The 22,106-nt window shown below is 36.4% G+C and overlaps 1 protein-coding gene across 1 annotated transcript in view; it reads left to right on the top strand.

Moving 5' to 3' along the window:
* Slco6a1 (solute carrier organic anion transporter family member 6A1) overlaps positions 1–22,106 on the top strand; it is a gene marked incomplete at its 5' end in the record, with an annotated part of 85,612 nt that overhangs the window by 33,902 nt on the left and 29,604 nt on the right. Inside the window, 2 exons of the mRNA XM_074077874.1 lie at positions 4,199–4,343; positions 15,606–15,801. Coding sequence (XP_073933975.1) covers positions 4,199–4,343; positions 15,606–15,801 — 341 coding nt within the window. The remainder of the gene's footprint in view (positions 1–4,198; positions 4,344–15,605; positions 15,802–22,106) is intronic.

Genomic DNA, 22,106 nt, shown 5'->3' on the forward strand with positions numbered 1-22,106 from the left:
GATGATAGCCATTTTGATTGGGGTGAGATGGAATCTCAGTGATGTTTTAATTTGCATTTCCTAAGGATGGTTTTCATTGACTAGGGATGCTGACTATGTATTTATTAGCCATTTATACTTCTTTTAAAAACTGTTTAATTCATTTGCTCATTTATTAATTAGATTATTTATTCTTTTGGTATTTTTTGGATCTCATTATATAATCTGGATATTAATCTTTTATCCAATGAATAACTGGCAACTTTTTTTCCCATTCTGTAGGTTTTCTTTTGATTCTGGTGATTATTTCCTTTGTCATGCAGAAGCTTTTGAATTTGATACAGGCACCACATATTCTTTTCATGATGTGTTGCCTCATTCAAAACAATGGGGTCAACCAATCATGATCTGAAACCTCTAAAACTGTGAGCCAGAGAAAACCTTTTCTCTTTATAATTACCTCAGGTATTTGTTATAATGATGAAAAGGTCTAACATAGATATATACCCAAAAGTGAGGTAGCCAGGTCACACAGTAAATCTATTTTTAGTTTTTTGAGGAACATTAATTCTGTTTTTCTCAATAGTTGAACCAAATTATATTCCAACTGGAAGCATATAAGAGTTCTTTTTTCTCCATGTCTTTGTCAGCATTTGTTATTTCTTTTTGCTTTGTTTCATTCCACTTTCTCTTTATATTTTTTGACCATTTGTATTTCTTCTTTTGAGGAGTATCTATTCAGATGATATGCCTATTTTCAAATAGGATAGCATTTGTTGTTAAACTTTTTTTGAGATCTTTACTTATTCTGAATATTAATCCTTTGACAAATGAAGAGTTTGCAAATATTTTATCTTATTCTGTAGGTGGTCTGTGCTCTGTGATTCCTGCACAGAAGCTTCTTAATTTTATACAATCCTATGAGTCTATTTTTGCTTTTGTTTCCTGTGTTTTGGAGTCATATTTAAAAAATCATGCCTATACTGATGTCTTGTGGTATGTTTCTTAAGTTTTATTTTAGTGATTTATACTTTCTGGCCTTAAATATAGATCTTTGATCATTTTTTAGTTCATTCTTGTACAATTTGAGAGACAGGGATCAAATTTGAGCCTTTTGCATATGGACATCCAGTTTCCCCTCATTGTTTATTGAAGAGTCTGCCCTTTCTCCAAAGTGTATTTTTGTCATCTTTGCCAAGAATCAGTTGGCTGAAGATGCATGGAATGGATTTATTTCTGAAATACATATTCTGTTCATTAGCCTATAGTGTCATGCTCCTTTGATAACTATGGCTCTACAGTATGTCTTTATTTTTTTGTGGTATGAAAATTGAAGTCAAGGCCTTGTACTTGCAAGGCAAGAGCTCTATCACTTGAATTATGCTCCCAACCCTTTGGTTTTTATTTTATTTTGCTAACTTTCCTGATTACCCTTGAACTTTAATCCTCCTGCTTCCACCTCCCAAGTAGCATGGGTTATAGATATGTGCCAATATGTCCAGCTAGAGTGTGTCATGAAATCAGATACTGTGATGCCTCCAGCTTTGTTGTTTTTGTTAAATATTACCTTGGTTATTTGGTGTCCTTGTTGCTTCCATATGAATTTTAGGTTTTTGTTATAGTTCTATAAATAATATCATTGGTAATTTTATGGAGATTGCATTAAATCTGTAGATCACTTTTTGTAGTATGGGCATTTTAATGATATTAATTCCTCCATTCAGTGATCATCTGAAATCTTTTCATATTTTTGTGTCTTCTTCCATTTGTTTCACTGGTGTATTATCATTTTCATTGTAAAGATCAATGAAACTTTCTAGGTTAAATTTGTTTCTTGGTATTTTATTTTTTGTAACTCTTTTGATCTGATTGTTTATATGATTTCTTTCTCAACAAATTTTGTTATGGGTATATAAAATGCTACTAATTTTTGTAGTTTTGATTTTGCTCTATAAATTTACTGAATTCATTTATCAGTTCTAATAGTCTTTGAGTATTGACTTTAGATTTTCTATATATGATATCATATTATCTATAAACAGATAATTTTACATTCTCTCTTTCTATTCAGATACCTTTTATCTAAATTTAAAATTGGATTTAAGGGGCTGGGATATAGCTCAGTGGTATGGTGCTTGCCCAGCATGCATAAATTTGGGTTGTAGAGTAAAAAGTAATCACAAACTATAAATAATTCATAAACTCATTTAACAGAAGTGCTTAAGAACTTCATGAAAATTTAAATTCTTGCATCAGTATTAAAGAAGATTGGGATAAATTTTTGGAATGATATATCTTTCAATTTATGGCAACATGCATGTATGTGATTTATTTTCTATATAAGCTGTGAATTCAATGCAAGTATAATCAATAATATGCATGAATGTTATCTTTTTAGTAAATGGCAAAGTCATTCTAAAGTTCAAAGCACCAGTAGTTAAAAAAACAGCACTGACCTAGTTACACATTAAGAAGTACCACAGGGCTATAATAGCAAAAACAAGATAAATATGCAAAAATGTACAGATAAATAGACCAGAGTAAAAAGATAGAGAACTCAGCAGCATATTATATTTATTAAAATACAGTAAGCACTACAAGGACAATTGTTCTGATTATGTGATGACAAATTTTGCTCACTGTAAGTGAATAATGAGATAGGATCTCTACCTTCTATTATGTACAAAGGTGATTTCAGGTTTACAAAATATTTTAGATAAAATGATAGAGTGACTGTTAAAACTGAAAGAAATATATTTGTAACAGAGAAGTGGGAAATGTGTGTTAAACAAGATTTTAATAAAATTCAAAGCAAAACTCTGTCTTAGGTTACATCAAGTCAAGGATTTCTATTATATGTAGAAATCTATAGATAGTAGAATAGATAGATAATAGATATCCACATCCAAAAATGTAGTATTCAGAGTGAATAAGGAATTATTGAAAAAAGACACATGCATACACACATACACACACACAAACCAAATAACTAAAAATTATATGAAGAAATACAGTTACATGTGAAATGATAGAAGTATAAAATGAAGTTTTATGATATTATTTTATAATGTCTGCGTGGCAAAAGTTTGAAAACCAGAAAATAATATCAAATATTTTTATTGCTATGTGCTCATTATCTATTGCGCATGACAAGATACTACAATATTTAGGAGCATAAAACAGTACAGTCTATTTCAGTCATCAGTGTACAATTTGTGCAGTGCTTACAGCTCTCAGTGGTTCTTGTGGTCAAGTAGAGTGATCAGTCTGGAGGATGAAATCATCTCAAGGGTTCTTTGCTCAAATATTGGCCTTTAATACTAGCTGGAAGAACACCCACACATGGCCTTTCTATCTTATCTGGGCTTTCTCACACCATGGTGACTGAGTTTTAAGGAAAGAGTCTTGAGAGGACGAGATCCCAATGAAAGGTATATTGACACCTTATGATCCAATCTCAGAAGTCATGCAGCATCATTTACCTTTTTAGAGGTAATCATAAGACCTTCCAAATTTAATGCAACAGTATAATTTTGGTAGTGCTTGCAGAAACTAAAATGTTGCAGAAATGAATTTTAGAAAGTAAAAACTGCTGCATGATGAAAATGGAACTTCTCTTATATTGTTAGTATATACATACATTCTGAACAATCTAGAGAAATAGTGAAATAAATTATTGTAAACACCAACATGCTCATAATCCCAAACTTCCAAAACCACTCTGTCATAGGACATCAAGACTATATGCACAAGGATTTTTAATGTAGCCATGTTTGTGATAGTAGGGAGTTGAAGATAACATAAGTAGTTAATCCTACAGAAATGGATAAATATAATAGAATCATGATGCAAAATTTGATAGCACTAAGCAGGTGAATTAGGTAAATATGCAAAATATGATTACATTTAATGAGGCCAATCCTTCCCAAATTTTTTCAGCAAGCTACCAGGCCCACAAATAAAAATTATAGGCTGCATGAAGACAAATTTAGATAAAAGTGTTCAAAAGTACCAGCCTTTTAAGGAATGTGTATATTGGTGAATTTTATATTTTTATTTGGATATGTATTGTTATATGTACTTTTTATATACAGTTTTTAAAGTTTATATTAGGGAAGACAAATTTTCATAGATTGATCATTAACATAATAATGGATGTATGTATTCCTCTTGACCTAACAAAATGAAATAATTAATACATAACTTATTTCTGTTTCAGTATCTGATAAAGAATCCACTGTTCATGTGCCAGGCTGTCTCCAAAGCTGCAGAATCCTTAGTTATTATTGGAGTTACTAAATTTTTGCCTGCATATTTAGAAAATCAGTTTATATTAACTCCCAGTGTGGCAACAATGCTTACAGGTAGACTTACCTTTTCATTGTTTTAAAAAATTTTGTGCAAAATCTTCAGATGTGTATATGTGTGTCTATACACGCATACATACTTGTGAAATATTTCAAGTAACCAGAAAATACAAGTAATAATATACTTGAACACCATTTGCTGAAATTTAAACAGTCTGAACACTTCGTTTTCATTGCATCAATAATTTTAAGTGCATAAAACCCTATACGGACCTCTGTCTCCTTTCTTGGTCCATTTCTCTTCCTCCCTTCCCTAAGTTAACCAGTCTTCTGCAGTTACTGCAAATCTTTTTATTCGTTTTTGCACACCTTTTCTACTTATTTGTCTGTACATATTACTTGTATTTTTTAAATTCATGATCATTTTATACAAATTCTTCTGCTGTATTCTTTTTCCTCATGTTAATCTCATCATGATCTACATCTGTTTTTATTGCAGCTTAACTGTACTAAGGGATTCTATTTTTATGAATGCATAGGTGTTCGTTCAGGTTGTGTCCGATATTTTACTCTTCCGTAAAACATGAAAATTCCACCTTGTGCAAATTTTTAAAGTTTGTTTTGTGTTTTGACTTTAAAGGGAAATTGCTATTGCGTACATCCTCAGTTTTACCAGTTATTGAGAATTTGGCTCTCCAAAAGAGGTGACTAGATGAATTATGTGCTATAAGGCTCTACAATAATGGGATATTAGTTAATATGATCATTTATTTTTGGTTGTAAAAAGTACAGGATGCATGCTGTAACCAATAAAGGAATAATAAAAGAGGAGATTATATGAAGTATTAGATTAACTGTGAATAAAGCTAGAAAGATAAGAAAGAATGAACATCGCCTGATACTGGTGGCTCACACCTGTAATCTTAGCTACTTAGGAGGCAGAGATCAGGAGGACTGTGGTTCAAAGCCAGCCCAGGCAAATAGTTCATGAGAACTTATCTTGAAAATACCCAACACAAAACAGGGTTGGAGGACTGGCTCAAGTGGTAGAAAGCCTGCCTAGCATGAACTTAGGGCATGAAGCCCTAAGTTCAAACCCTAATATTGCCAAAAAAAAAAAAAAAAGAATGAATGAACATAAGGTATGTGGGAAAAATAGAAAATAAATATTAACATGTGTAGAAACCTTGATTATAAGCCAATTATTGAATATATTTTTTCAATAAAAGGTCCTGCATTGTCAGACTACAAATTTTCCAAAAAGCCAAAACATGACACAGATCCATTTCCATGGAAATAATGACAAATTTCCCGTGAATAAATCACATTATTGGCCACTGTGAGTTGACAAAGTTTGGGACTAAATACATTAATTTTGTTTCTAATAGTATTTAATTAAGCCAAAATTGACAGATTCCTAGACACAGATGAGGCCACTTGTGGTATTGACTTCAACTACATCTTCAAGGACCTGGACCTAGTCACCTGAATAAATAAATCCCTTAGCCATCAGGTTTTCTCTTAAGTTTATCTATTGGTCTTTCCACCCAGCCTGATATATTAGTCAAACTATGACAGTGTAATAGTGATTGATTGTACATTCCACATTGGCCTGCATGAACCAATTTGAAATTCTGAAATTCATAGCAGTGTTGATTAGAGAGTTTCACTTGCCAGAGTGCTTTCCAGGGCTGGGCTGGTATCATTGATTATTTCAACTAAACCAGGGACAAACTATGTATTACCTTTTTGAATTGGATTGTAGAGATAATAGCACTCAGAACTAAGATGAATAATGTGAAGCTCCTCTGAGTAACCAACAGGAAACTTCTTTTAGAGAGATTTCCATACTCTTTTGAGGCTATATGATCTACTGGCCATCTCTCTTTCAACACTAGACCATTTCTTATGGGAATGCCTTTGCTCTTTCATTTTTTTTTCATGGTACAGTTGTTTTTATTTTAACTCAGAGCATTGTACTTGATAGGCAGGCACTCTGCTTTTTGAGCCACACTACCAGCCCTTTTTGCTGTGGCTATTTTTTTGTACAGGGTCTTGATTTTTTGCACAGAGTCAACCTTCACTGCAACTCTCCTATCTATGCCTCCTGTTAGCTAGAATTATAGTCATGAAACATCATGCCCAGCTTATTGGCTGAGGTGGGGTCTCACTAATTTGTTGCCCAAGCTTGCCTTAAACATCAGTCCTCCCAATCTTTGCCTCCCACATAGCTGAGATTATATGCACCACCATGCCTGTGTTCTTGAATATATTATTTCCATAAGACAAGTAAAGCTTGTCAAATAATTAGTTGTGAATCTTATTTGTTACATCCAAAATGAGAATTTAGGACTCAGAGTTACTAGGCCTCCATATTTTGAGGCTTGTCTTTGACAAGAGGACAGTAACAGTTGGTTTTCAAAAGGTACCTATTTTAGAGAGTCATTGAGTCCTATATCTCAAGAAAGGCATGCTAGTGGAAGCTCCCTCCATTTTCAGAGACACAGTCCTCAAAATCATCAGTTATGAAGACTTACAGGTCACAGAGCTCATTTGACCATGGCATTTCAAAGCAGAGAGTACGCAACAGCTTGCTGATCAGGTTTAGTGTTGGTTTGTGGGTTAGCTGACAAAAGATTAAGTAGAATGCCCAAATAAGGCACCTACTATCTCCAAAGGTCAGAATCCAAAGTGATGCTGCTTTGCCTTTGGTTTTTAGGGAAAGGAGATAAGCAATTTTTCCTTGGCTTCCAGAGAGGTTGAGCATTGTGAATCTATCTGTGGAGTTTCTGAAAAATGTAATGACAACTCTTCTGGATTTTGTTGGGCTTTATGAGTTACCCTTACTGGTGATGGTTTGAAATGACCAGAGTCAGAGTGATTGAGTGTGTAGCTTCTCACCCTCTAGCCAACTGAATATTGTCTACCAGGGGCTGTAAATTTCCCTCCTTTCACACTCAATGTGATTGTACACTTTCATTAGCTAAAAGCAAGAGGAATCTTCTAAGCATGATGGATCTTAATGATAGTGGTTACAATGGGTCAGACTGAAGCTGATGCCAATTGACAAGGACATGCTTCTGTATAGAGGAATGATAATAATAACCATATCACCCTCTGTGAAATTGTACTAGTTTTCTGAGCCTCAAATGATGAGTGCACAGGCAACCTGTGCACTCAGGGAACTCAAATCTTTTGTAAAAGGAAGTAATCATGCCTGTCTTTTGCCTCTAAAGGAGACATCACTGTACTGGATAGCATGCATACTTCTTTCAAAAGCTGATAGGGTTAGGAGAAAAGATATAGCCATAGAAAATCTGAGCAACAAGAGTAGCAAATTCAAACTGATTGATATATGTGGAATACTGTACCAACTAAACTCAGAAAATATTTTCTCTCAAGTGTGCATAAATCATTAGCCTCATCTTGGGTGATAAAGCAAACCTTAATATTTTTAAAGGTTTGAAAGTGTCCATAGTGTAGTCTCTGACTGCAGTAAAATTAGGGTAAAAATCATTAATAAAATATAACGATTAAAAAGCTTGCCAGTGGGGCTGGGCACTGGTGGCTCACACCTGTAATCCTAGGAGGCAGAGATCAGTAGGATTGCGGTTTGAAGCTAGCCCAGTTAAATAGTTCATGAGACAGTATCTTGAAAATACCCAGCACAGAAAAGGGCTGGTGGAGTGATTCAAGTGGTAGAGTGTCTGAGTTCAAGCCCCAACACTGTCAAAACAAAACAAAGCTTGCCACTGGAAATTATATTTTACAATTTTACTGGAAAATTGCAAATTATATAGAGATACAGTATCTCAAAACATATGGAACACAACTAAATCAACACTTTGAGGAAAGTATGTACATTTGAAAAGAAACAGGCTTCAAACTCAGTGATCTGAACTTATGTATTAAAAAACCTTCCCCCTCCCCAAAGAGCAAATCAACTCAGCACGAAAAGAAGGAATGGGGCTGAGCATGGTGGCAAACACCTGGCTCCCCAGTTATTCAGAAAGAAAGACAGAAAGATCATGGTTCAAGGTCAAGGCAAAAGTAAGAGAACTGTAGTCTGATGCCAGCCTGGGCAAAAATGCGAGATCCTATACCAAAAAAACACTGGTGTGAGTGGTAAAGTGCTTACCTAGCATGTGCAAGACCTTGAGTTCAAGCCCCAGTATAACCAGAAAAGAAAACTATCACCTTCTAAACTGTGAAAATCGTATATTTTTAATTTTCAGAGAAAGAAATATAATGATGAAAATGAGTTATCAGCTACGCTTTAAGATCCAATTTACCCTTTATTCTTGTTATGTTTATATCCCCTTTATTTCTTTCTCTTGCCTTATTGCTCTGGCTAAGAATTTAAGTTCTGTATTGAATAAGAATAGTGTTAGTGGACAACCTGTTTCATTCTTGATTTTAGAGAAAATGCCTTTAGTTTTCCCTTATTCAGGATAATGTTGGCTCTTTGTCTGTATATGGCTTTTATTATGTTCAAGTATGAACCCTCTATTCCTAGTTTCTTCAGGTATTTTATCATGAAGTAACGTTGGATTTTGTCAAAGATTTTTTTATGCATTTGTTGAAATGATTCTTGTATTTATTTTTGTTACATGCTGTGTTACAATTATTAATTTGTATATGCTGAACCATCCTTGCAATCCTGGAATGAAACTTGATCATGATGTGTGATGTTTTTAATGTGTTGTTGAACTTGGTTGGCAAGTATTTCATTGAAGATTTTTGAATATATAGGCATCAAGGAAATTTGGAGTCAGGATAATAGTGGCTTTGGAGAATGAGTTTTGGAATGTTCCTTTGTATTTTGTAGAATAGTGTGAGGAGCATTGGTGTTAGTTCCTTTTTAAAGGTCTGCTAAAATTCAGCAGTGAATTCATCCAGTCCTGGGCTTCTCTTTGTTGGGAAGTTTTTGTTTGCTTATTCAATCTTGGCACTTACTCTTGATCTGTTAAGTTTATTTGGATCCTCATGGTACAACTTTGGAAGTCATGCATGCCTAGAAATTTATCCATTTCTCCTAGGTTTTTCACTTTATTACAGTATAAATTCTCAAAAATAATCCCTGATTATCCTCTGAATTTTAGTGGCATTATATAATGATGAGTTTTTCATCTTTAATTTTATTAATGTCTTCTCTTCTTTGATTAGTTCAGTTAAGGGTTTGTCAATTTAATCCTTTCAAAGAACCAATTCTTTGCTTCATTGATGTACATATATATAAATATATATATACCTATATCAATATATTTATATATATATGTTTACAATTGTTATAGGCTCTTAATGTAGTTTTTCCTTTTATCAGTATTAACTGGCTTTCTTTATCTCTTCTGACTAATTTTGGTTTGAAGTATGCTTTATCAGATAAGAATATATCAAGGTGCTCATGTTAGCTTTGGGGATCCATTTGCTTAGAATATCTTTTTCCACCCTTTTACTTTATTAAGGCTGTGTTCATATTTACCAGTGAGATGTTTCTGAAAGCAACAAAGGGTTGGGTCTTTCTTTGTTATTCCAATCCTCCAGTCTGTATCATTTAATTGGAGAACCGAGACCAATAATATTAAGTGTTATAATTGGAAGGTATATAATAATTCATGCCAGTTTGTTGTTTTTGTAATGTTTGATTCTTTCCTAATCTTAATTTGCTTGTCTACTCTTTTAGTGAGGTTTATTCTTTCCCATAGCTGTGTGTATGTTCCTCTTACCTGTTTCAGATTCTTTTAAGAACCTTCTGTGTAGTGCTGGTTTAGTGGTCCTGAGTTCCTTTAGTTTGTATTTCCATGCAAGGTTTTTATTTCTCCAATAGAGGAGGCCTTTCTTTCAGGGCTTGAAGCATTCCATTACCTACTAGATTTAGAGTTTCTTCTGAAAAATCTGTTGTTATTCTGATAGGTGCTTTATAGGTGGCTTGCTGCTTCTGTCTTGTAGTTTTTCATACTCTTTTCTGTATACTTAATTCTTTAATGATAATATAATGTGGGGAGGTTATTTTCTGGTCTTGTCAGTTTGGTGTTATAAAAGCCATCTATTCCTGGATGACCAAGGATGCTACTATTTAATTGAATACATTTTCTATGCCTTTAGCTTGTACCCCTTCTCCTGCTTTTATGCCAATGATCCATAGTTTTTTCCTCTTAAATTGTGTCCCAGAGGTGTTATAAGTTCTCTTTGTACTTAAAAATTTTTTTATTATTATCTGAATATTCCTCTTCATCTACCTTGTCTTCAAGCCCTGGTGTTCTGTCTTCTTCTTGATCCAGTATTACATTTCTGCTTTGAGATTTGTGTGTCTGGGGTTAAGATTTATTGGAGGTTTTAATACCCTATATTCTTCCAGTTGAAGTGTTTGCAATGTTCAGGTAGGACTAGGTTGTGGCAAGGGTAAGGAGCAGTTACTTACCACTGTTCAGTGGCATAGCTTGTCAGCCAGATATACATGCCCCCAGTGTTCTGAAGGACCAGGTCCAATCTCCAAAACCATCAAAGAAGAGAAATTAGTTGCAGAAGCAAGCACACTTGATAGATACATTTACTGTAGAAGGTAACAAGGAATATCCAGCTAATGGCAAATTGAGAAAGTAATAAAATCAAGCAAACATTTCACCAAGTAAAAAGTTGACAATTAAAAGAAGTATAGAAAGAAGAATAGAGAAAGAAGAAAACTTATCTAATTAATGGCAGAGAAATGATGGGGGAAAGAGAAAGACAGAAGAAAATAAAAGGATTAAAAACTGGAAGCTGTGTATGGTGTCTCATGTCTACAACTCCAGCACTTTGGAGGCTGAGACAAGGAGACTGGAAGCCCTAGGCCAGACCTCCCATAAAAAGCAGAACAAGACAAGACAGGCCAAAGAAATTAGATATTGAATGGAGCAGTCATATAGTGGAAGTATAAAACCTACGGAGAAAGAAAAAGAAATTGTGTAAAAATAGAATAAAAATTCTCATGTGAGTGTTTAACTAACTGTTCTGGTTTTAAAAGTCTCTATATAAAAGTGAACAATTGAAGACAGAAAAAAGGAGGAAAAATGAATAAAAAAGAGGATGGGTATTGAGTCTTCTAAGCTAAGGATACTAATTTTGACTTTGGTGGAATCTGGATCAGTGGCTCTGGGTCCTCTTTACCCAGTGAGGGCAAACCATGACATTAGTCTTTTATTTCAGCTTCCTTTAATTTCTTTTCTGTCTTCCTAGCAACCAGAGGGCTTGTTTTGTGGAGGGCTGTCCCTCATTGGAGGAACATTCTTCCAGGACTCTGCTTCCCAGATCTCTGCCCAGGTGGAAAGTGCTTTCCACTCACCTCTGTGACTGAGCAGTTTCCCACTATGCCTTGCTCCCAGTATCTCTGACTCAGACTTTTTGCTATAGCTGATTCAACTCTCCCACCAGCACTCTGTGAACAAATGCCCACTCTATCTTTCTTGGATGTTCCAAGAAATCACAAGATACTAGGACTTCTGATCCCTGAAGCTGAAAGCTCAGAGTTTTTAAACAATGACTTCCTACCAGTGCACTATAACCAAATACCAGGCAGAAGAGAGAACATTCCTAGTGCCTATTCACCAGGAAGACTATAGGACCCCTGTTTGCTTAGACTGCAAATATGTTTAGTATTGAGTCTATCATTAATTGTGCTTTCTGAGTCATTTATTCTTTGTCTCTGCTCTCTTCCTCTGCTGCATGTTTTCTACCTAGACCTCTTGCTGAATCTTTCACTATCACCAGTTTTCTATCTAAAAGTGTCACTTTTTATTAAATGATTTTATATATCCAAAACTGAAATCATGGTACATGTTTTCTGTGACTTTCATTCATTCTTTATTTTTTTTTTGCCTCATGTCCCACCCTCTGCAGTCACACTAATTCCATTCAAGGCAGTTGGCCTGTGGTAGTGGACTTTATCTCCCTATGTTCTGACTCCCTATGTTCTGACTTTCCACCTTTCTTTTTAAAATATGGTTCTATCAGTACATTACTGAAATCTCAGTGCCTTACCATCACCCACCCCAAAGTGTAGAGGGGGGATGTAATAGGGTAGAGGGGGGTGTAATAGGGTAGAGGGGGGGTGTAATAGGGTGGGGGTGTAATAGGGTAGAGGGGGCATGCAATAGGGTAGAGGGGGGTGTAATAGGGTGGGGGTGTAATAGTGTACAGGGGGTGTAATAGGGTGAGGGGGTGTAATAGGGTGGGGGGTGTAATGGGGGGTGTAATAGGGTAGAGGGGGATGTAATAGGGTGGGGGGGTATAATAGGGTAGAGGGGTGGTGTAATAGGGTAGAGGGGCGGTATAATAGGGTAGAGGAGGATAGCAGAACTGGAATCACAGCTGTCCCACTGTAGAACTGACATTCAGGATTATCAGGTCTATGCAATCTGATTTAGTGTATATGTTATCAATGTAGAAGCCCAGAATAGATGTGGTCTCATCTACCTTTATGGTTTTTTCTCTCCTGCTGCTGTGGGAATATTTACCCAAGAGGCATCCCCTTTCTGTTCCTGCCTCAGGACAGATCACCAGTAGAAGCTATGTTTTCTTTAAATAGAATGTCCACCAGAGTTTAATTAGAACTTAATTGTGGTTGGAGATGGGCTTAATTTTTCTCAGCTCAGCTGGGAAGGTAACTTAGAGGCAGAGTACCTGCCCAGTGTACTTGAGGCCATGGGCTGGAACTCCACAGCACTGGAAGTGAGAGAGAGAAAGAGAACTATTTTTAGAAAAATAAAAATAGGTAAATAAAAAGAATTAATATGCTTATATCAAAATAGAACACTGATGCCTGTTGAAATTATTTTAAATAGGAAATAAGGGGATGAGGGAAAATGATGGTGGGGATGAACCTAACCCAGATGCATTGTAAGCATGAATGGAAATGTCACTGTGAATCCCCCCATATGACTAAATATGCTAATGAAAATGTTTAAGAAAAAGAAAAGAAAAGAAAACAATATAAATAGAAATAAAGGGAGAAAAGAAAAAAGAAAGAAAAAGAAAAAATTCAATTAAACAATAAAAAGAAGATAAAATAAGAAAAACAAGAAAATTTAAAACTTAAAAGATAAAATAACTGGGGAAAATGAGTAATAAATATCTCTTAGCCAAGAAGTATTTCTCTGGGTCATCTAAAGTTGTAGTCTGCTAGGTATGGTGAGGGAGGAAATAGGTCACCGGTTCAGATTGTTGTAATTGCTTTTAGCAGTCACCAAATTAGTTGGGGAAGAATGCAGGATGTGCCTCACATTGGAAAGGTTAGGGAAATGTTGACCATGCTAATTGGTATATTCTCTTGAGAGCCTTTTATTCTCCATGTCCCAATGGAATGGCTAATGTTGCAAGCACAGAAATCCCTTCTCACCAAAGGAGTTTTGGAAGAATAGGGACAATACTGGATGTATATTCACTCTATAAGTTTTAGTCTGCACATTGGGGATGAAGCTAATATTTAGGACACAGCAAGTCTTATTCTCTGAACAAGTATTGGTGGAATGTGGGCCATGTCAGGTGGGCATACATTCCTTCTGGAGGTTTTTGGTCTTTGCAGCCTGGGGCACAGAAATGTTTGAAACACAGTAGATCCCTGGAATGCCCCTGGAGGCATGTAGTGGGGGGAGCCTGGGGGAGCAATTAGACCACTAAGTTATCTGCTGAATGGAACATGTGGGAACTGAGTACTTGCTAAACTGGAACCCAGTGCTTTCAGACATGAACCCCATGTGAAACTACATGTGACTGATGTCATTTCACATCACAGAGGGAAGGATGGCTGAACTACTGTGACCTCTAGACCCTTCCCTTTCATAACCTTCACTCCCCACAGTGTAAACCTCTCAGAGAAACTCCCCAAGCCAAGACTATCTCATGTGGCTGCTGTCTACCCATTCCATGCTGTGAAGTGTTCACAAGCAACCTGAGATTTGATTATGTGAGCTGTTCTGATCTTCAGAGCAGTTTAGTCCCTAACAACTGGATGCTTCTCAGTAAGGATCCAGACTATAATACTCTTAAGATTTTGCTGAAAAATCCCCTGAATTTTCTTCAAAGGTAGCTTGTTGTGCTCACTGTTAAGTCACCTATCAATTTAAGTGGTTTATCTGCATGGTACAAGTTTTTTGTGCCATGGTGTGGCTCTCTTTCACTTTTATACCTTTAGAGAGAATTTCCTTTCTCTAACTGACATGTAGGTGCCAAGAGCTAGGATATTCTGCTTCTCTTGCTTTGTTATTCTCCCTAGTCTCTGGAATGCACCAAGGTCTTATTTTCTGTGTAGTTGGCTTCTAGTGCCCCCCCCCCCCACATACATTTTCTTCCATGAACAGTTACACCTCTGTTGCTTTTTTTCCATCCCATGGAGGAGCAGAGTAGTGCTGGTTGCCTCTGTTCGGATACCCTGAGCCTCCACCGTAGGTTTGTTTTAACAATTATTTCTTATTGTCTAATTTTCTTATTCCTTTATCATCAATCTGTTTTCTTCCTTTCCCTTTTCATTTCCTTTGTTTAATGGGACATTTCATTTTTATATCAGGTATCTTTTTGAACATTCTGAAATTCCTTATTTTCAAGTCTATCAGACTTTCTATGAGACAAATTTAATTTAGTGTTAATGGGATTTTTGTTATTTGTGCTTTAATTTTCTCGTGCTGTGTTTCTATTTAAATCTACATACATTGCCTTGTGTTTGGATTGCATTGCATCATGTATGAATTTCCTATGTATTTTTACTTAAGTATTTTCTAGCTATACTTCTATTCCTTCTCTCTCTTTTCCTTTCCCTCTTTCCCATCTTTCCTTCTTGTACTTGCCTATTTTTATTTATTTATACTTAAATAGAAAACCATCTCTTATGACCATTTTAGAGTCCCACTCTGTTCATATCACACATCCATTTATAGATGCAATGGGTGCCTTGCTTTAATTCTTGTTCACAAATTTCCACTTGAGAATACCTGTTATTTTAATCATACCTTTTGTAATAGGCCATAAATCCAGTCAGCTAATAATAATAGCTCTCAATTGGAACTCCTAGCTTCTGTTTGGGATGGATTAAATTCCTGGTTTTTCTCAGTTGCTATTACCATGTAGGAGCAAGAGTCCAATAGACCCATGGCTCCAGCCTCACTCACAAGTTTGTGTTTCCTATAAGGTTTGTGTTTACTGAAATGTTTATCATTCCATACTGTTTTTTTTTAACTTAAAATATGTATTTGGTTTATGTTACAGTAGTGGTAATTGCATCAATGTGTGGATTGTATGCACTCTCAAATGAGTATTTTTAACTGTGTTTTTCTCCTTCCTTTTCTGTAGGAGTTATTTTAATTCCAGGAGGCTCAGTTGGCCATTTACTGGGAGGTGTCATTGTTTCCAAGTTAAAAATGTCTTGTAAAGCCCTAATGAGATTTATAGTGACTACATCTATTGTATCAATTATATTTCTTGTGCTTATAATTTTTGTACATTGTGACCCAGATAAATTTGCAGGGATCAATGAAAATTATGATGGGTAAGTATAAATTTGTATACTACATTTTAAAATGAGAACCCAACATTATATTTCTTACTGAGTTGATAATTATTTATCCAGTAACCATGATGTTTATACCATTTTTGTAATTATGGCACATGTAAAAAGAATATAAACAGTTTAACTTTTCATATTAAGGACACAAATTTTGTAATTATATCTGGTAATACAACTGTACATGCATTCACAGAGTCCTAGAGAAAACCACATTGAAATGATTCAGCTTCTCAAAACAAAATTTTGTGTGGTTGGTAGCAGCTAGGAGATGGTACTAACTTCTGTACAAAGGGAGATTCCAAGATGGCAGCTAGAGGAAGGAAGCAGATTGCATGCCTCCTATAGTGAAATCTTGGAGAGACACTGGAGACACACCTTGCAGGCAAAACCACCAAGAAGAGGCAAAACTTTGACCCCTCCATACCTCCAGCCTGCGCAGAGCATCTCCACTTCACGTTAAATGGAAAAATCAGGAGGGCTCCCAGGCTGCCAGCCGGTGGCCACCAGCTGCCAGCCACCCATGCCCAGATGGCTTGGGAAGATGCAGACAAGGTGAGCTTAGCGGTACCATGGTACTCCCACAGACAACCCTGGGCTAGAGCGGCATAGCTCCCTGGACAGACTGAACTCCATCTGGGGAAAAAAGAGAAACTGAGTAATAAGCAATAAGAACAAAAAAGACATGCTGGAAAGAGGGTGGGGTGCACTGACCGCCGAAGATTGGGGGAAGGGAATCCTTCCCGGAACTGTAAATAAACAAGCCAGGCGGGCCGGAGAGGCTCTGTTGGGAGCAGGGGCACGCGCCCAGCAACCAGGAGAGGGAAAGCTTGTGAGAGTGGCAGAGGGAGGAAAACTCCACAGGAGAGGAGGGAAGACCCACTTCCCACGTGAGTTGTAAACAAACATGGCGGCTGGCAGGAGCAACAGCACTGCCCAGTAATCAGGAGCGGGAAAGCTTGTAAAAGTGGCAGTGGGAGGAAAACTGCACAGAAGAGGGGGAAGACCCACCTTCCACATGAACTGTAAATAAACACGCAGGCCTGACAACACGGGGGCAGTGTCATCTTTCCCAGTGCTTGGAAAGGGGAAAGCGTGTAGCAGAGGCTCGTGCACAGGAGAACTCTGTGTAAACAAAGCCTGCAGGGCCAGGTGAGTGCTAATCTCACCCCTGAGATCTGCATAAATAACGCCTCCAGCAACAGCAGGCTGACAGCAGTGGGCAGGCAAGCCACAGCCGCAGATACCATTCACAGAACTGTCTCCAGACTCTTTTTTTTTTCTCTCTCCCTACCTTTGATGAAAAAACAACCTAACTACACCTGCATGCTGAAAAACTTACTGAAACTGTATTGCATTTGAACTTGGGACACTTTGTGGGTTTTGTGTGTGTGTGTGTGTGTGAGTGTAGTTTTGTTCTACTTTATGCATCCCCTTTGATGAGACAACTACAGAACAACATCTGAGGCACCATCTCCAGGATTGGAGACTGAGACGGACACACAAATTATTAAGACTGAAATTTCATTGCATTTGAACTTGGAGGTTTTTTTTTTTAATTATTGTTTTTATTTTCTATTTTCTATTTTGTTATTTTATTTATATATATTACTTTCATTCACTTATTTTTTATTTTTATTCTTATCTTTATTCTTTTTATTTTTTATTTTCAATCCTCTCTCTGTCGCTCTTAGCCTGTTCAGCTTACTGTCAATTAGTACACTAACTGCTCACTGTTTATACCTTTCAAACTGTCTTGTTTTGTTTTTTCCTACCTGTTTGTTTGTTTTTCCCTTTTCTTTAACTTCTTGCTATCCATCTCCTCTCACCCTTCCATTCTAAATATTACCATTGTTATTATTACAAGCTAGAAAATACTTAATTGCACACAGTACAGGGACAGTAGCAACACCAAGGACAATGATGGGAAGACAGAAAAAAAGGAAAACCAGTTTCCCCACAGCAAAAAATTAGTACAGGAACCAGAGGGAAATGAAGAAAACAGGTACTCAGATCCAGACTCCAACAAAATGAAGATAAACTATGCCAAAGAACCCACTGAAGCCCACAAGAATAATTTAAAAGAACACATACTACAGGTACTCAATGAGAATTTTATAGAGATGATACTGGATAGGGTCAACCAAAATGTACAGGAGACACTCAAGAAATTCCAAGACAACAAAAATAGAGAATTTGAAAAAGCAAAAGAAGAAATAAAGGAAATCATTGAAGCACTGTATAAACACCAAAGTGAAACAGAGAACATGATGAATAAACAGATAAATGAGCTCAGGACAAAAATAGACAACATTAAAGAGGAAACCACCCAGGATATGGAAAACCTCAGAAAAAAGAACAAAACAGAACTGCAAAACAAAACAGAAGGCCAATCCAGCAGAATAGAACAAACAGAAGACAGAATCTCAGAATTTGAAGATGAAATGGTAATTAAAGGAAAAACCGAAGAACTATTAATTAAACAACTCAAGACCTGTGAAAAGAAAATGCAAGAACTCACTGACTCCATCAAAAGACCAAACTTGGGAATCACGGGCATCAAAGCAGGAGAATAGGTGCAAGCGAAGGGAATGCGTAATATATTCAACAAAATAATAATGGAAAATTTCTCAAATCTAGAGAAAGATATTCCCATACAGATGCAAGAGGCCTCCAGGACACCAAACAGACCAGATCAAAATAGAACTACCCCACGACATATCAACATTAAAACAACAAGTTCAGAAACTAAGGAAAGAATATTGAAGGCTGTAAGAGAGAAAAAACAAGTAACATACAAAGGTAAACCCATCAAAGTCACAGCAGACTTCTCAACAGAAACATTAAAAGCAAGAAGAGCGTGGGGTGAGATCTTCCGGGCACTGAATGAAAATAACTTCAACCCCAGGATACTCTACCTAGCAAAACTATCATTCAAAATAGATGGAGCAATAAAAGTCTTCCATGATAAGCAGAAACTAAAACAATATGTGCCCACACAGCCACCACTAGAAAAGATTCTTCAGGGGATTCTGCACACAGAAAGTGACACCCAACTTAACCATGAAAAGGCAGGCAGCACCAAACCACAGGAAAAGAAAAAGCAAGACAGTAGAAAATAACTTCAACTTTAGGTACACACAATCAAACCTTCAAACAACTAAGACAACTAAATGACAGAAATCACCACATACCTATCAGTACTAACATTTAATGTTAATGGACTTAATTTACCCATCAAAAGGCACCACTTGATGAAATGGATTAAAAGGGAAGATCAAACAATTTGTTGCTTACAGGAGACCCATCTCACCAACAGAAATAAGCATAGGCTTAGGATGAAAGGCTGGAAGAAGATTTACCAAGCCAATGGCCCCTAAAAACAAGCAGGAGTAGCAATACTTATCTCTGACAAAGTAGACTTCAAACCTACATTGATCAAATGAGATAAAGAAGGACATTCCATACTAATAAAAGGGGAAATAGACCAAAAGGAAATAATAATCATCAACCTGTAAGCACCCAATGTCAACACACCCAATTTCATCAAACATACCCTGAAAGACCTAAAAGCATATATTAATGCCAACACAGTGGTTGTGGGAGACTTTAACACCCCATTTTCATCAATAGATAGGTCATCCAAACCAAAAATCAATAAAGAAATCCAAGATCTAAAATATACAATAGATCAAATGGCCCTAGTTGATGTCTACAGAACATTTCATCCAACTTCTACACAATATACATTCTTCTCAGCAGCCCATGGAACCTTCTCCAAAATAGATCACATCCTAGGGCACAAAGCAAGCCTCAGCAAATATAAAAAAATAGAAATTATACTGTGCATACTATCTGATCACAATGTAGTAAAAGTAGAACTCAACAACAAAAGTAAAGACAAAAAATATGCAAACAGCTGGAAACTAAATAACTCATTACTTAATGAAGAATGGATCATCGATGAAATAAAAGAGGAAATTAAAAAGTTCCTGGAAGTCAATGAAAATGAAAACACAACCTAATGGAACCTATGGGACACAGCTAAGGCAGTCCTGAGAGGAAAGCTTATGGCCATGAGTGCATATATTAAAAAGACTGAAAGATCCCAAATCAATGACCTAATGATACATCTCAAACGCCTAGAAAAAAAAGAACAAGCAAATCCCAAAACAAATAGGAGAAAATAATAAAAATAAGAGCTGAAATCAATGAAATAGAAACCAAAAAAACCATACAAAGAATTAATGAAACAAGAAGTTGGTTCTTTGAAAAAATAAAGAAGATTGATAGACCCCTGGCAAACCTGACTAAAATGAGGAGAGAAAAAACCCAAATTAGTAGAATCAGGAATGCAAAAGGGGAGATAACACAAACACCGTGGAAGTCCAGGAAATCATCAGAGACTACTTCGAGAACCTATATTCAAATATAGGAATTTGGAGGCTACTTAAAAAGCTAAACATTGATCTCCCATTTGATCCAGCAATACCACTCTTGGGGATATACCCAAAAGACTGTGACACAAGTTACTCCAGAGGCACCTGCACACCCATGTTTATTGCACCACTATTCACAATAGCCAAGTTATGGAAACAGCCAAGATGCCCCACCACTGATGAACGGATTAAGAAAATGTGGTATCTATACACAATGGAATTCTATGCAGCCATGAAGAAGAACGAAATGTTATCATTTACTGGTAAATGGATGGAACTGGAGAACATCATTCTGAGTGAGGTTACCTGGCCCGAAAGACCAAAAATTGTATGTTCTCCCTCATATGTGGACATTAGATCAAGGGCAAACACAACAATGGGATTGGACTTTGAGCACATGATAAAAGCGAGAGCACACAAGGGAGGGGTGAGGATAGGTAAGACACCTAAAAAATTAGCTAGCATTTGTTGCCCTTAATGCAGAGAAACTAAAGCAGATACCTTAAAAGCAACTGAGGCCAATAGGAAAAGGGGACCAGGAACTAGAGAAAAGGTGAGCTCAAAAAGAATTAACCTAGAAAGTAACACACACACACAGGAAATTAATGTGAGTCAACTCCCTGTATAGCTATCCTTATCTCAACCAGCAAAAACTCTTGTTCCTTCCTATTATGGCTTATACTCTCTCTACAACAAAATTAGAAATAAGGGCAAAATAGTTTCTGCTGGGTATTGAGGGGGTTGGGGGGAGAGGGAGGGGGTGGAGTGAGTGGTAAGGGAGGGGGTGGGAGCATAGAGGAGAAATGACCCAAGCCATCTATGCACATATGAATAATAAAATTTAAAAAAAGAAAATCTTAAAGAAATGGACAGATTTCTAGATATATATGATCATCCAAAACTGAACCAAGAGGAAATTAATCACCTGAATAGATCTATAACACAAAATGAAATTGAAGCAGAAATGAAGAGTCACCCCAAAAAGAAAAGTCCAGGACCTGATGGATTCTCTGCTGAATTCTATCAGACCTTTAAAGAAGAACTGATACCAACCCTCCTTAAACTGTTCCACGAAATAGAAAGGGCAGGCAAACTGCCAAACACCTTTTATGAAGCCAGTATATTACACTTATCCCAAAACCAGGCAAAGACACCTCCAAAAAGGAGAACTATAGGCCAATCTCCTTAATGAACATTGATGCAAAAATCCTCAACAAAATAATGGCAAACCGAATTCAACAACACATCAAAAAAGATTATTCACCATGACCAAGTAGGCTTCATCCCAGGTATGCAGGGGTGGTTCAACATATGAAAATCAATTAACGTAATAAACCACATTAACAGAAGCAAAGACAAAAACCACTTGATCATCTCAATAGATGCAGAAAAAGCCTTTGATAAGATCCAACACCATTTCATGATAAAAGCTCTAAGAAAACTAGGAATAGAAGGAAAGTACCTCAACATTATAAAACTATATATGACAAACCTACAGCCAGCATTATACTTAACAGAGAAAAACTGAAACCATTCCCTCTAAAATCAGGAACCAGACAAGGATGCCCACTATCTCCACTCCTATTCAACATAGTACTGGAATTCCTAGTCAGAGCAATTAGGCAAGAAGAAGAAATAAAAGGAACACAAACAGGTAAAGAAACTGTCAAAATATCCCTATTTGCAGACGACATGATCCTATACCTTAAAGACCCAAAAAACTCTACTCAGAAGCTTCTAGACATCATCAATAGCTATAGCAAGGTAGCAGGATATAAAATCAACATAGAAAAATCATTAGCATTTCTATACACTAGCAATGAACAAACTGAAAAAGAATATATGAAAATA

This window comes from Castor canadensis, chromosome 6 (genome assembly GCF_047511655.1).
Source record: "Castor canadensis chromosome 6, mCasCan1.hap1v2, whole genome shotgun sequence".
Lineage (NCBI taxonomy): Eukaryota > Metazoa > Chordata > Mammalia > Rodentia > Castoridae > Castor > Castor canadensis.